At 41.4% G+C, this 16642-nt stretch overlaps 1 protein-coding gene across 1 annotated transcript; it reads right to left on the bottom strand.

Moving 5' to 3' along the window:
• Window positions 1-599: 599 nt before the first annotated feature.
• On the bottom strand, window positions 600-11196 carry c1ql4a (complement component 1, q subcomponent-like 4). The gene is made up of 3 exons (XM_085146377.1): window positions 10664-11196; window positions 8938-10359; window positions 600-2573 (listed from the first exon to the last, which is right to left on the bottom strand). Exons 2-3 carry the CDS (start codon window positions 9481-9483, stop codon window positions 2394-2396), a joined length of 726 nt encoding a protein of 241 aa, XP_085002503.1. The 5' UTR covers window positions 9484-10359; window positions 10664-11196; the 3' UTR covers window positions 600-2393.
• Between the last annotated feature and the right edge of the window lie 5446 nt (window positions 11197-16642).

Raw genomic sequence — 16642 nt, 5'->3', positions numbered from 1 at the left:
TCTTGATCATTTCATGTGTAATATCAGACTTTATTGATTATTAATAAACAGAAAGGTGGTTAGTAGTTTGCACAGATTTTTGTGGTGAAATTAAAAGCTACTCATCCACTTAGATAACTTAAAAATAAGCCCTGGGATTCAAATTACTTTAATTCTTTATGTGATTAAAAAGAGATTGCATATTCTTTTTAATATGATTTTGGTGCTCGTGGGTAAGAAAAAACACCAGGGCTCAGATTTTCAGTCTTTCAATCAATAGACAGATCATTCCAAAACTAATCACTTGAGTAATTTCTGAGGCAAAAATGCAATTTTCAAATTTGAGCGTGCATTGCTGCTGGACAAAAATAAGACATGAAATGATGCGTCTTTAGGCTTTAGGAAATTTCAATGGGTTTCAATGTTTTTTTTCTTGGGTTGAGAATATAAACAGTAATGAAAATAACCGTGAGTTTGATTTATCAAATATTTGAGGTGAATGAGTGAGGGAATTTGGTAAACATGTTTACAATAGCATTGTACCTTAATTATAAATAATGTGTCCTGATATTTCATGATAGTCTCACATAAAGAGACCAAAGGGTATAAGTGTGTGGGACTGACATTGCTTTTTTTGCATGGACTTAAACATTGTTTGCATAAAAAAATTATTATCTTCCTTACAGGGACAAAAATGTGTCCAAAATGTAAATAATTAAGTTTTACACGTAAAGGTTAAGGTTTGGGTTAGGTGAGGAACAGAGTGTCTGTGTGAGAGAGTGAGATTTGGAGGGAGGAAGGGAAAGAGAGAACGAAAGAGCCGAGTATGACATCCATAAAATCACCGAGCTGCAAGAAGTAAATTCAGATTTCAGCCAATATTTGCAAAGAAAACAGTTGTATATTTTCGTTAATGGTGAGCTTTGTGTCAAAAGCACAATAGATAATTGTCAAGAGCAGTTTGGATTGTTTGCACAGCTGATTCTACATTTAAATGTATACATCACCTGCATGTAGTGGAGCCTTTTATAAGCTGAGGTCAATATTGTCAAATATTTGTTTGTGTCTTAGTGTCTTAACATATATTGGAAATCCACACTGAAGCAGGCTGCTGTTTCGATTTTGACTATAGGTCCACGGAGTCATGTCATCAACTCAATTCAAGTCAGTCCAGCTGGTCAATTCAAATAGAAATAAAAAGGTCGTGTGCGTGTTTATGCGTGAAGGTGCCTATATTTAGCACTGACCTTCACCATGCCAACACAACATGCAAGAACACAGAAAGTGTAGGTATAGATATTTTTAATAGCAACTGTCAACTCAAACGTTTCAATATACTTCATAGCCCATCCCCAAAATGACTCTTTTACATATGGTGATTCTTTGACAAGGTATCTCAGACATGGCAGTGTAATTCTAGTAAGGTGTGAAATGTACAACATTTAATGAAAATAAAACACTGGACTTGTCAATGTTTCACCTCCCCAGTATCTTACATGATTTATATATCCACTCACACATATTAACATGCCCACTTACTCACATACACGCACGTGCTCTCAAACACACACAATATAATGCACTTGGCAATTAAAATTTCAGTACACAAAAGTGCCATCGATGAAATGCATTGTGATATGTTTTCCTTGCGATGTTCAGATGCTTTGTTTCGTAATCAAATGAGAAGAGACGAGTCAAGCATCTGTTTATTCAAATGGCCTCGCTTTAATCAGTATCGTCCCAATGCTGAATCACAACAGGGGTTTAATTCATTTCAATTGGTGTAATTCACTTTGAAGCTTAGAGGAAAGTATTTTACAATGATGAGTTGCAAAATGTATGCAGGCCGTTCAAACAGATTGTTGGAAAGCGGAGCAGAAATGTGTAAATAAATACTGTGCAGGTAAAGATTGGAACACATTTGTCTCAGCTTTGTTAATTAATGGCACCCTCAACACCATCATTGCAGCACGACAGCCAGACTCATGGTCTTTCATTTATTCTAGTTTGCACAATGTCATTTAATATATAATACATTACAATTCTTTAGATATTTTAGAGCCACAATGTAGAATTTGAATTTGCACCTATATTGTACATATTCTGAAATTCATATTTGTATTCAAAGGGCACCAATAAACGACTATTGGCACAGATTGACTTTATTCCATTTATCTCTGATTTTCATGTATTCCTTTGTTGTAGGCTGCAATTTCAAAATGTCTTTATGCAGATATGTGTGTGTGTGTGCTTGCTTGTATTCATCTATGTGCATATTTTTGTGTGTGCACTGCATTTCTGTGTTTGTGCATCAATTTGCATATGTATATGTCTGTGTAAGTGTCAGTGTGTCTATATGTATGTTGGTGTTTTGTTTTATTTTTTTTATTGTTCGCACTCTGCGGGGATTCAATTCAGTCTGGGTAGATGAGGAAGCCGGAGAAGGTGCTGTACTTATTTGTGTTTCCTCCGTGGACCTTCCCTCCGTCCAGCTGCACACACACCTCATCACCTACGTCCAAATGCAGGATCACACTGTTGGAGGCATAGTCGTAATTCTGATCAGCATCCTGAGCAATGGCGCTTGCTCTTACCTGTCACCGACAGAGGACACACACATTGACAATTAGAACACGGACAAAACTGCACAAACAGCTGCCTCCTAGTCAGCGAGAGCTCCTTGCAGCAAAAAGTGTCATGCATCAGTCTCCACATTCATCACATTGTGCTTATTTTTAAAACTGTATTTTTTAAAAAATATGTATTTATTTTAGGATGGGTTGTAACTCATTATTACAGCCTATACCTCAGAGTTATGGCTGTGACATAACCTCCATCAATGATGCTGCTTAAACACATGGATGGGACACTGACCTGTAACCTCAGAGGTGAACACAGCTACTATGTCTTTTATTGATCAGCTGCTCGTGGGACTTGAGGGCAAAATGCTGGGTGATGGAGAGCTGCATGGTGGTGGAGACAAGCGGGCTCACTGGAGACAACGTTTTGTCTATGGGGAAAGTGGTTCAGCCGAGAAACAGCATCACTATCCACATCATCTATTGACCTGTTGCTTATGATGCTGGACCAGCTCAATATGCATGATATTGAGTGGCTATGCTTAAGCTAGACAGTTTCACATTTGCATGCTGTGCTTGAGTTTGGTATTATTGAGCAGGCAGCAGTGGATCTTTACTTGTTTGTTAACACATTTAATTGGATTTGCTGCATGTGGACAAATGCACATGCCTAGATTGAGTTACTGCTGTACAAGATATAGGATTTGTATTAAGTGTGTTATTTAAACTTGCATATACATGTAAGGGGGGCAGATAGTAAGTATATACCTTGCAATATGAAATAATCTTCAGGCATTCCAGAGTTTCATTTAAACAATATTAAAGCGGTTTCAGTGTTTAAAAATGCACAGAACATCAGCACTCCTTAAAAAAATAAAATAAAAAAGAAAGAAAGCCCTCTAAGTAGGATGTATCAATAATTCTGATGTAGCGGCTCCAATCATCAGACACATGTCAGCCATCAGTGGCCTTATGTCTGGCTCAGTGTCCATCTACGGTGGGAGCACTCAATCTATGTCAGCAGCCAGACAAGCCACGCACATATCCATGACAGCCACAGAATATGATCTGCAACTCAACTACCATCATGTCATTCCCGTCACCGGTGCCTCTTTCTCCCCAATGAGCATGCATCAATTCGAAAACAGTCAATCGCAGAGCAACACGGCTCGAATTACTGTAACTGAAAAAATATGCCTGTTTCCCACTGCACCGATCTGTCTTTCCCTTAACTGAACATGCTGTTAACCATCTGTCCAGCCTGGAGTTGGATTGTATTGCGGGAATAATATCTGTAGGTGGTCCTAAATGAGACGATACTGCATGTTGGTGACCAGTTGTTAAGCATGGCCCTGTCCATTCTAAGCCAGATTGATTAAGGAGCTGAGAAGTCAGTCTCTGGGGGCTCGCAGCATAAAAGACACTCAGTAAAACTAACCACAGCTATTGTTAGGCTACTCCAACAGTCTTGTTTCATTACATTAGATGCCCTGATGGAATACAGGTATATTCTCCAGTCCACCAGGGAATGCTTCATATATAGTATGTGGTTTATTGGGGGGATTTTTACATTAAGATGACCTAAAAAAGACTTTTATCTGAAAAGCTTGTTCTCACTGTTTTAGATCTATTCATATTTCTTAGCATGTGTTATTTAAAAAAGATGCATTTCAACACTTTGTTTCTTTTCATTTAATTCCTTTCATTTAAGCAGTTAGCCTGCTCCTATAATGTTTGCATTTTCTTAAATCTGTGAAGGATTATCTCAAAAGAACTAATAACCAACCAACTGCATGCTTCTTGTAAAGCTAACTGTGTCTTACATTCTTTAAATCATTATCTGTCCACGTTAGTGCTATCTTTGCTATATTCAAAGCAATATCAACAAAATCAACTTTTCTTATATGTATTTTTCATCATCACCAGTTGATTCACATTTAAATGCCTAAAATAAAAAGCATTTACATCATTTAGAAAATGTATATTATGCATTTAGCAAATAACAAATACAATTTTTGATAAAAATTGACCCGTACTTTTTTTCTAAATTTGGAGACCCTTGTGCTAATTGCTGACCAATTAGTTTAATTAAACATTAGTTGTAATTGACCCTTTCTTAGACCCTCAGAAGACCATCTCTCAAACAACAAAACCAATACACTGTCATCTATAAAGGTTATATTGTTCTGCTTGACATGTGTAGTGACAGCCAATAAAACATTTGCATCACTGGCTGCTTCTGACAGTGATGCTGTTGTTGTGACTTCCTATTGATACCAGGGATATGTCATCCAGCTCATTATTTTGGCCAAACAGCGTCATGGAAAGCGATGCGGGGAGCTCTGTTCATCCCTCAGGCCATCTCATATTCTAACGACTTTAATTAAAAAAAAAATTTAATCTATAAATAAGAATAGCATTGATCACTCAGCAAATATAATTTAAATAGTATATGACATTATGTGAATAGATACTTCAGCTTATTTCTGTGCTTGAAGGAATAATACATCCCATCTAGTGATGCAGATACCAGACAGAGAGGCATGAGGGAGACGTGGTGGGATTAGGGCAGGAAGCCGGCAGAAGAGATGGATACGGCTGGAGGACACAAACTGATCCTTGTGAAGCAGGCAGCATACAGCGCTGATCCTGGAGTTGGAAGGGTTGTGAGCCGTGAGGCAGGGGCCCCCGGGGCTTGCCTGTGGCTGTCTCTGTCTCCGCCTAGCCCTTTCATTATAGGGCCTCTAGTAAACACGCCTGGGAGCTGAGGGCCACGGGCGAGAAAGAAGGAGGGGGGGGTGTAAGGAGCAGCTGCAGTGTCATTTTCTATACAAGTGGAGCCGCAGCACAAAAGACAGGCAAGGATAGACGAAATGAAGGGAGAGTGGAGAAAAACAAGGACCAGAGAGTTGAGGAAGGGGGGCCTAGAGTAACAGACTGATCAAGCGAGGCTATTTTGTGAGACCAGGGAGATGTGGGGGTATATGAAGTCTTGTTTTTATCTGTGGTGCTTTGCTCTACTGGTAATAAAACTGACAGGATTCATTCACTGTGATATACTGACCTCTTAGAGCGGAGACAATAGAAAAGTAGCTGTTAAACTTACCTAAGGGACTCCTGCACATGGCAGGGGTGTTGGGGTGGGGGGGGGGGGCACGATGTTGTAGAAATAGATTATTTATTGAATAGGTTTTCCCTCTCCTCTGGGAGCCCAGGGATTACATGGCGACAAGCGACTTAAGCACTGAACCATGCCTTAGCTTGCTGCTACCTGCCATTCTGCATTGTAGCCAGTGGTCTGTGGCACCTGTGTGCACTGTGACTTCTTTTAATTATTGTGTTTAATCAGGAGCATATAAGCAGATTTCAAAGTTTAAATTCAGGCAGCAAATCTTACTGTGTATCAATGTCTTTCCCTCTTCGCCTCCTACTGTGGGAGTTAATTCAGGTGCCGGTCATTACAGCAAGTGATGACATTTTAACATTACCGTGTGAAATAACTTGACCTTTAACTGAGCTATTAAAAGAGCCTGTGTAAGATGAAAATACAAGGGGGAGATAAAATGAGAGTCGAAGCGGTGTCTATTTGTCTACACTGCATATTGCACCAAGAAAGTTTAATACACAGATATGTACAGAGTGGAGTGTTGTAGGTTTGTAAATGTGTAGGTGAACAGCTCGCATATCAGTTAATGAGGGGAAAGGAGAGACATTCAGTGGTGTATTATCATCCTTCACAGCATAAAGCATGCCAGCATTAGCAGAGTCTGTACTAATAGCATTTGTTACCAATCTAGAATATTAACTAGAATTTAACTCTTATATTCTAGGCAGTGATTTGATGATGGAGGGATTTAACCCATTTATAAGAGCGCTGTCAACAATGAGAAGGGCTTGTTGACAGTCTTCTGCAGAGCAAGGCTGGATGTATGGAATCGTTAAGTATCTTAATATATATCTAGCATATTTACCAATTTTTATTTCTTGTGTTCAGTGCAAATAATATAAGTTAATCAGCTGGGCAAGAAAAGTGTTAATCAAACTTTCACGTCGTACTTTAGAATTAAACTCTAAGTCGATTACAAACATGGAAGCAGCTGAAGTGTGACCTCCCTCCTTCACTCACAAATCCCTGGGCTCTGAAACGGTGTCATGCTGCAATGATTTGTGAAAGTTAGATTGAGGTGTGTGCAGGTAGGCTTTACAGGGAGGGGATTTATTGAAGGTAATAGGTATTGGATCTATAGGAATCCCGTGGAAGCCTCGCCCCAGTCAGCACATCCTCCTGAGATCATGTCACATGACACACTCGGAGACTCCATGCAGCATGCTAGTTTTGAACATTATCATTTAAGATAAAAGTGAAGCTGTACAACTCGAATGTTTCCAGAAGGCGTTTATCGGCATTCTGAATTAATTAATGCACTCATCTCAAAGTGTCTCTAACAAGCACTACATTTGCTCAACTAGTGCATAAACAGAGCTCGCAAGACCTGTTTTTCTCTCGCTCGCTCGCTCTTTCTCTAGTCGACCTTGATCACTTGTCAAGTCGAGACGTGTTGAGTGGGAGTCCATTGGTCATCATGCCTGATCTCATCCTGGCCTTCACCACCAGCCTCCCAGATGCATCGTCTACCAGCCCACTGTCTCCATACCTCCATTAAGTCATCTATCTTCCTCTGCTCCACCCCTGATCTTGCCATCAACTCACTTGTCTTGTTTTGCTCTCCCTTTTCAGAGTCTTTAAGTGGACGTCTCAGCATGTCCCTGCCATGTCCGGTTTCTCGTGTTTCATCTTAATCTTTCTGAGATTATTCTCCTGGCCTGGCTGCCGCAACACAACATATAAGGTTATAAATGACCTTACCTGTTAGATAGGTAACAACACAGGTTGAAAGGCAAATTGATGGAATAAAAAACAGAAGAAAAAGAAGAAGAAAAAAAGCAGCAGGCAGAGAAAAATATCCAATAAAGCTTCAGCACCTACGGCAATGGTAAAACAGGCTGTTTGATTCTATAGCCAGGAATGCAACCTGTCAAACACAGTGCCCTTTTAGTAAACCCAAGCCACTGACTGGCCTCAGGCACAATACCCGCCCGCCTCCGGGCTTCAATAACTCCAAACATGATCAGGCATTCTGCAGAATTTCATTTACACTCCATTTCCATCTACAGGCAGCTCTGTTTGGGTAGATCCCTGTTAGCTGAGTGCTCTATTTAACAGAACTGTTTAAAGAGGCCAGCTCACGGGTGTCAAATGGACCTGGGTGAGGTTAAATAATTGAGTTGAGTGAAAAGATAATTAATGGAGAATCAATGAACAAGCTGGGAAGGGGTTAGGAGAGGAAAGTATAGCGGGTGTTCAGGGGATCTCATCTAAGATGTATAAATTATTTAGCAGTCTAAAATGACTTGAATGACAATATGGAGCATTAGGCAGACAGCCTTAAACACATATTCACCTTTGTGGTCTCATGCATATATAACGGTGCATCAAATATCAAACATTGGGTGATGAATTATTTTAAACAATTAATTTGGCATCTTCAAAACCAAAGTTTAAATCCTCCTGCTTTAGCACAGCTGCAATAATAAAGTAAACTGTGCGCATGAACCAGCACTGAGCTGTGTTGACCGATAGTCCTTGATACACTACATGTCTAGAGAGTAAGTTCAGAGCCGAGTGCATTTGCATTCAGAGTCCTTGATGAATGAATGAATGCGTAAAAAGAAACTTGAAGAATGTTTCTTGAATTTGGAGTCCTCTGATAAAATCCCTGTGATTTATCCCACCTCTCCGCTCCCCTCCCCCCCGTCAGCCCCTCTGTCTTTAATTAGTGTCTGGGGAATGAAAGAGGGGATGAGTGGACTGTCAATTTTACATTCATTATTTATTTAGCTGAGGTGTAAACTGGCTGGTCCACATTCTGACAGACATTTCTCTTGTGCTCTTTTGCACTTCTGTTTAGGCGATAATCAAGTTCTGCGTATGATACTTACTAATTAGACTGTTCCTTTCGGCGGCGGCGGCTGCATTCTGCCACTTGTCATTTAGCCACAGTACATGTGGGAATGCAAATACCTGTAGCCGCAGTTTTAGACTGTATAGCATGAATTCGCCTTAATGAGGAGAAAGATTGCCGTTTCATTCTTTGGCTGTCATGTTGCCACCTGCTAAGTGGAATGTGCTCTGAATCTGAAGAGCTCAATGTTACAGAGGTGAATACGAGTCAATGGTAAGACAGGATGGTCAGCAGTGAATAAAAAATAAATAAATCTGCTGCATGGTCATGTGTGTGCATACATACAAATACATACTTATACATTCTCTGTTTCAGCGTCTTCATGCACACACACACACGCACACATTTGTACTCACCAGTCCGTTCTTCTTCAGGTCCGCCCACATGCTCGTCCCGTCACCACCTCTCATTAGAACATGGTAGGTGAAGAAATAGATGCCAGGCAGTGGGCAGGTGAATTTGCCGGTGCTCGGCTCATAGTAGTTACCTACATTGGTCACCACATCATCAAACTTCAGTATTTCATTGCCTTCGTGTTGCTTTCGTAGCCCTGCGTAAAAGGCAATTTTGGGAGTGTAGAGTGAGGGAGAATAGCCACCAGGGCCTGGACCTTGGGGACCCTGTGGCCCTGGTTTGCCTGGCTCTCCAGGGGGTCCACGTTCTCCTTGAGGCCCAGGGATCCCTGGAGGCCCTCGAAGCCCAGACTTTATCTTCTTTCCAGAGTAATCCTGGGGGGGTGGAGACGCAGCTGTCAGCTCTTGGCCTGGCTGAGACGTGGCGTAGGGATCACATACCATCCTGCAGCTTCCGAGCATTTCATAATGGCTCCCTGCATTTCCAGCATTCCCTCCTTTGGTTGTGTGGACCAGCAAGGGAATGGCAACCAAGAGTATTAGAACCATTGCTACACCTACAGCAGCTCCGATGACGCGTTTCCTGCGGCTGAGCCGTGAAGCGGCCAGCGTCAGGAAGTCCTCTTCCCCCTTGGCTGGAATAGTGCCGGCCAGGATGAAGCCTCTCAGAGAACCAGTATGATTTGCAAAAGAGACGAGGAGGACTTGGGGGCGTGTGGGGGAAACAGCGTATCACTGGAGCAATGAGAATGAGAGGACAAAATGGCAGAGAGCCACGAAGGAAACAACCAAGGGAGAAAGTCCAAGAGAAAATTTAAATGTCCAGGGTTCAAAATATTATGACTGAAATAATACAAGCTTCACACGCCACAGTTTTTAGAGAAGTAAGCACAAGAATCTCGATGTCTCAGATTTGTGGTGACATGGTATAAAAAACAGAATTTAATTGATTAAGTCTGCTTTGCCTTTTTCTGACTTCTCCTGGAGTTCTGTTCAATTTTCAGCATCAAGCAGAAACGGTAGTTGGCAGTGAGATGGTGATTGTGAAACCAGAGCTTAATTAGAAGTATGCTGAAATGAGAGCTGGTGCCAAATTCATCTCACTGAAGAGGGAGTAGAGGTTTGTTTGTTTTGTTGGATGAAGAATAATCTACAGTTTGTGTTTTTTGGTTTTTGTTTTTTTCACTGAAAAATCTTCTTTTAAGTCCTCCCTCCAAAGCAGAGGATTTCACTTCATGTGTATATCTCACTTAATGCCATGGCTGAAAGTTTAAAAAAAAGTTCATCAAAGATCTCTGGCTGACACAATCATCCTATGACCTCCCACTTTTATCTGTTCACATTAAAAAGATGTTTTTCAGGAAACCAAAAGCAATTTTGTTGACTTGGGCTTTTCAAACGTTCCTCTTCTGGCTATAGCTGGATCTAAAAAGGATGGTATAAAGAGCAGAGACACTCAATAACTGATTTGGTCTGACTTACTACACACATGTACACAATTTAAATGAAGCACAGCATTAAAAGAAAAAAAAGTAAAACAAAGAAATTAAAATAAAGTGATGGAATTAAAATGTTCAGTTTAAAATAAATATAGGACTCATTTTTTGTAGAAATATGCCAAACATATATACATATTTTTACAGGTGATTATTTATTCATGCAAAATATCTGCAGCGAGTCTGTGGTTAAAAGTAAAATGCTAAATAAAAATGAAAAATTATAAACTCACCATCGGCTCTTTATAATCCCTTAATTTCTGAAGGACAAAATCTGTATGTCTCAGTGTACTTCACGCGTCCCATCAAATGACTGAAGGACTTTGGACCGCTACCGTGCCAAATGGAGAGCTGGAGAGCCGACGGGCGCGCAGGAAATGCCAAGAAAGTGAGTTTCTCGATCAGAGCGTAATCCCCTCCTTCCTTTCCAGGTAGAAAAAAAAGTCTAAACGATATAAACTTAGGAGGAATTTAAATCTTGCAAATATTTGCTTGAACACTTTTTTTTACGCAATTCCAAATGAAAGCGCACGCCGATCTGACGCTCCTATCCAGAGAGTCTGTCCACTGTACCGCCTTTCGCAGCGCTTGGTCCATGGGCAGTCCTAGTCTACACCTGTTAGATTTCTCTCTCTCTCTCGCTCTCTCTCTCTCTCTCTCTCTCGCTCTCTCTCCCTTGCGCTATCCCCGTTTTGTTTTTTCTTTTTTCTTTTTTGGTTTGTTTGTTTTTTTGCTAAATTCTTTTTTATACACACCCACAATAGCAAATATTATTATTTCATTATTATGGCTGTCGTATTATGTTGCTGTTGTTCATATTGTCATTATGCTGCATTTATTTACCTTCAAACTGACACAAATGTGGACTAAACCACGCATATTGTTCCATCTGTATCTCGCTAGCCCGACATTCACCTGTTGTTAGAGGCAAACTCTTTGCAAGCCAAATGTTTGATAGAGTGTTGCAAAAGGAAGGCAGATGTTTTCATCTTCTGTGTGCCAGGCAAGGGAGGACAGAGCATGGTGACTAAGTAAAAGCTGCCTCGGCATGATGTGTGAGGAATGGAGAGGAGACACTAAATGTTCCCCAGACCATTGTCTGTGTGTGTGACTCGCATCCCACTGCTATAAAGCCTCATTAGTGAGACACCCTGCCCCAGACATTGTGCTGCTCTTTTTCTTTCACCTAAAAACTCACACACAGGCACATACAATACCTCCACTTCAGTGTTTATACACATGCATCCTAGTGGATGTACGGAAACAGACAAAGAGATTTCGCACCATTAATTCTGGAAAGGCAAGTTTTGCATCCTTGTATCAGCATTCCCCACAGTTTCAGTTACCACGGCATCACTTTCACTGGTGGTCACATTTCATTTCAGAAACATATTGGGCAGATTTTTAGTTCATATCATCATTTCCTTGGAGTCTTGTGTCACCTGTCTGACAGGCACAATCACACATCTGCGAGTTTAAAGTTTAATGGCCGAAGCAGTGGCAGCAAGGGGAATAGGTCTGCATTCAGTATTGATGAGTCCCTTTTCATCAACCCCCACCTCCCTCGACCTCCATCTCCTCAAATACGATGACCACTATCTGGTAATGTAGGGATCATCACCTTATCCCACCGGACACGGAGAGATAAATAATCGCCAAGTTTTAAGGTGGCTTTCTAAGGATGGTTCGGACTTAGTGGGAAATTGGTAAAGTGTCGGAAAGGTTTGACACACACCAGGGAGCGATATCAGGCAATATTTCTGTTGGGAGATGTTGGTGCAGCTGGGCAGCACCGGGACGAGTTAAATGCTGTGTCAGTCCCAGTTTGCAGGTCAGTCAGTCTGTCCCACTAGAACAGTGCTCAGAGCTCCTAAGCAGCACGGGGAGGATAATCATTGCCAACAGTCAGAGGCAATATGCTCAGGATTGGATTTTTAAAGCCTGTTAAAATATTACTGAGGTGATTAATATTGAAATATGTGCATGTCTTTCAGCTGTCTGTTCCCTCTCTCCCTATTCTCCTCTTGATTCATTCCTCTGACTATTCGCGCTCACCTAAAATTTCAATATTATGCATTATGTTGATGAGGTGTGTCTTCTTTTTATTCAGTGCAATTGCTTTATCATGTTACCTGTTCTGACTCACACAGAATTGACTGACACCAGCAGCAAAAGGGCCATAGGAGAATAGGTACTGGGCTTTTTGAGTTATTAGTTTGTTTAATAATTAATTTCCTATATTATGATACACCAAGAATAAATCTCTGTCTTTTGTGCACACGCCTGCATAATCCGGGCACCAGTTTTTCTCTCGACTCCTCTGTGTAAATAAGTAAGAGCGAGGCAGAAACGTATTTATGGCCACATTACTCACGTTATGTTTCTCTTCTGCTGTTGCTCTTTTGTCGGCATAGTTTCTTAAAGACACACTAATTCTTCAGCGCAGCGATCCATAGCAATCGTCAAATAGTTTCACATTTACAAAAACGCTCGCAGACTAGGGATCAACCAGGAATAGATACGTTGCATACGACACGTGATACGTTTTGTGCAAACATCTCATACTGAGCATCAGTTCTCTCATGGATGATGGCATAATGTCCCCAAGAGGTGCATAGCTGTAGGAGGACTATTACTCCCTGGGGAACCACCGTGCACATCTTCCATAGTTAACACTGACAGCTATTCAGCTATCAAGGTCCTGTTCTTTGCTATGTAGGTTGTACTCTAGTGGATCACTTTAGAGGTCATAAAGGTGGTCCGGGACAAGTGTTAAATTGTACAGATGAAAAAAAAAATGTATAGTGAGACAAGTCTTGTCTTTAAATCAAAAGCAACATAGATCAGTAATATAAAAGGGACGCTTTAATTTAGTCTGTCTGTTGAAAATGTGGTTCCAGTTGGAGTAAAAGAAAAGCGCAATGCAAAAAACATATATGATGTCTGTTTATTTTTTGGCTAACTATCCGGAAAGCCTTATTTACTTTATTTCTTACCTGGGAGTGTGTGTTGTACTGTATTGAAAGAGTAGGCTTATAAGCTTAGCGTGGATGAGTGTGGATGTGTCTACATCCTGGTGCTCTGCTGTTTCATTAGGCTCTGATTATGGGGCCTGATGCAGAGTGACAGTGTGCAGATTGAGTTGCACAGCCACTCTAATTCTCTCTATTAATAACAACCCTCCACACTGCCGTCCCGAACCACATTTATTAATCACAATTTGTCATCTGTCCGATGCTCCACCCTCTCCTTCTCCCTTCCGAATACCCTCCCTCTCTTTATTTGTGTTCTCCTCCAGCCTCCCTCCCAACAGGGCCAGTTATCCCTTGCACCTCTCCACCTCCGCCTCCTCCCACCCTCTACACCAGCTCCATTCGCCATCAACTCAGAGACATGGTCCAGCATACAGAGGGATGTTCTCACTCTCTCCACTCACTTTAACTGCACTCTGGATTGAGTGCGATTAATCAAAAGCTCTCCGGTTTTAATTGGCCAAATAACAGTTAACAACTTGGATTGTGTGGACTGTTTTAGTAACAATTTACTGAAGATTATAATAAATTGCAATAAAACAAACCTCGATTTGCAATTAGTGAGCAGTTATGATGCACGTTGCTGGACTTGCAACACATCCAAACCGTGTACAGTGTAATGCATCATTATATGGACGTTCAACCATTCGGTGAGATAGCGTGCAATGGCCTTTTGGAAAACATTGATTCTTTCTAGCATTAATCCCGGCCATCTGAAATTTCTATTTACACAAATGCTGGCATTTAATCAATATGTATGCTGGAGATATGCACAAAGTATTATTGCATTATAGGTGCGAAAATATCCTCATAACTAAAAATCACATTTCTGCTCATGTCTCATTCAAATGGCCCTTGACCCCACAAAGAAAGATGATTTATGAGTCAGCCGGTCCCCTAGGTCTTGCTCTGCCATTCCAATTTTCAGGGTAAGGTTACGCTCATTATATTGACACTTTTAGGATATTCATTTACACTGAAGTCCAATTTTACCACATATTAGAACTTTTCTCCTACTTTGTTTCTCCAAGAGTTACAGACGTGTGAAATCGGTCTGATTGTTCACTGCAGCAGATTTTAAAAGCAGTGCCTCCTCTGCTGTGCAGCACTGTTCTTCTAATTACACCGCAACCAAACCAGCCCTCCGCTGCTCAGCGCTACACCCTCCAGAACCAAGGTCCCTCTACTGTTTTCTTTGAGCAGAACCGGTGTTTGGGGGAAACAGAGGCGATTTTCATGTGCAAATGTCAGTCAGTCAGCTCCCAGCAATCACAGCCCCGTCTTCTCCAGAGATCGGGGCTTGAGACACAGGCTGAATAATTTAACAGCTCTGTGCCGGCGTGCTTTAGGGTCGCAACCTTCTAAAGTGATGACAGAAAGACGTTGGCTGACTTCCCCTCCCATTCACTCCCATTACCACTTATTTACCGTTCACGATTCCAGGCAGACAAAGCAAAAGGGCCACACTGGGGAAGAAAAATCATTGGCGCTGTATAAACTGTGTCATAAAGCGGAGCGCAACCAAACAATGACATTTTCAGAGCATCCCCAAGTCGGAGGCGATCCCCTCCTGTGCTACACTGTGAAATAAACACACGCCGCACACATGATCACCCGAGCCAGCGGTCGCAGACAAAAGAGATGATGGACGCACACAAAGAGAAAAGGTCGTGAAGTGACACACAGCGGGGACAGGTGTCAGAGCGAAAACCTTACTGGTGTATAGGTGTGGATTGAGATTCAGATGGTCAAAGAAAACCAAACACACACACACAAAAACACACACAAATCTTTTACTTCAGGAGAGGAGAGATTACAGTGATTTTCAAAGTATGACAGAAGAAAGAACAGAGGAATAGAGGACATGTTGAAAGAAATTGATCCGTCTGTACGGACACATTCTACATTTCTATCATTCAGAGGGAGACAGACAGCGCTCGGTCTGACGACGGTGGTCATCACTCCACTGCAGCACAACTGTGACAGCACTGTGACGAGGATGAATAGACTGTCCAGTCACTCAAAATACCTGCTGTCAGGGAAATTATATATTTACCCACTCCATTTATTTCTTATTTATACCCTTTACAACCTTTATTTAATTATCTTTTCAGCCGTAAAAGCTTAATAGCTTCGTGTGGACTGTATGCAACATTTCCTTCCATAAGCATGTCTTTGTTGTTGTCCACTGTCAAACTGTGCGTTGGTCCATGTGTTTATAACAGTACACATTTGGAAATGCAAGACAAAGGAAAGCAAAACATCGTCAACTCTTAATGCTTTCACGGGAAGATATCGTTGGTGTGAAAGGAAGCAGCGGTGGAATGTGATACGGTGGGACGTTCCCATGGAGATGTCAACTGTGATAGCCTATTAGTCCAGTTGCTGAGATGCAGGACTGCTGGGAGGCATGAACAACATTTCCTGCTTTTTCATAAACCCCTCCCCACCCCCCAAATCTGTTGTCTTGCCCTGTTGAAATACAGTCAGTCAAGTTAAACGTTCTGCATTTGCAGGCAGCTTAAAATGTCTGTGTGGCCATGTGGTTTGACCTCATGTCATGGGAATGCTTTACAAGGGCAGGCACAGGGGAAGGGAGGACAGGAGAGATCCCTCTGAATTATTGAGAGTGATTATTTGGTGACTTATGGCTGGTGGCTGTCAGGTACGGTATGACAAACTGTGCCAAGCAAGAATTACACTTTCTCATTTCTACAGTGTCTATTTATCTGCCTTTCTCTCCCTGACCACCCTTCCGCTATTGAACGCTTATCCTACTAGCTTGTCTGTCCTTGTACTAGTGAGTTTTCAGACCAACTTTAAGGGCACGTCCTCAAAAGTCCTGAAGAAAGGCGGCATGACAACTGCAAGGTTTTCTCAGGCGTGGGCATGTTTTTTACGCATAGCAGCATGGCTGCAGGTGGCAATTTCCATTAGTATGGTGGGTTAGTTGGTGCACTAGTTTAGGCTGAAATATCTCAGCCATGACATGATATATATAAATATCTCTTTCCCTCAAATTTCCATGTAGTGTGTTATCAACTGGTGTTTGATTTTGTTTTGATGGATCAGTCACTTGTCAAAAACAAAAGCTTGTTTGTGAAATTGGTGTCCCTGACTCAGGACTCACACCTGCACCTGTAGATTTTTTAATCTATTATTAAGTTACAGTTTAGGAAA

The sequence above is a fragment of the Neolamprologus multifasciatus genome, chromosome 20 (genome assembly GCF_963576455.1).
Source record: "Neolamprologus multifasciatus chromosome 20, fNeoMul1.2, whole genome shotgun sequence".
In the NCBI taxonomy this organism is placed as follows: domain Eukaryota; kingdom Metazoa; phylum Chordata; class Actinopteri; order Cichliformes; family Cichlidae; genus Neolamprologus; species Neolamprologus multifasciatus.
Note: the sequence above shows the minus strand (reverse complement) of the source record. Positions and strands in the feature narration are given on the sequence as shown.

What these genes read in the sequence shown, in the direction of transcription:
- c1ql4a (XM_085146377.1), bottom strand. Translation starts at nt 9,483, where the DNA reads ATGGTTCTAATACTCTTGGTTGCCATTCCCTTGCTGGTCCACACAACC. An exon ending in ACCTGAAGAAGAACGGACTG is followed by an intron (nt 2,574 to 8,937) that starts GTGAGTACAAAT and finishes TGTCGGTGACAG; the next exon opens with GTAAGAGCAAGCGCCATTGC.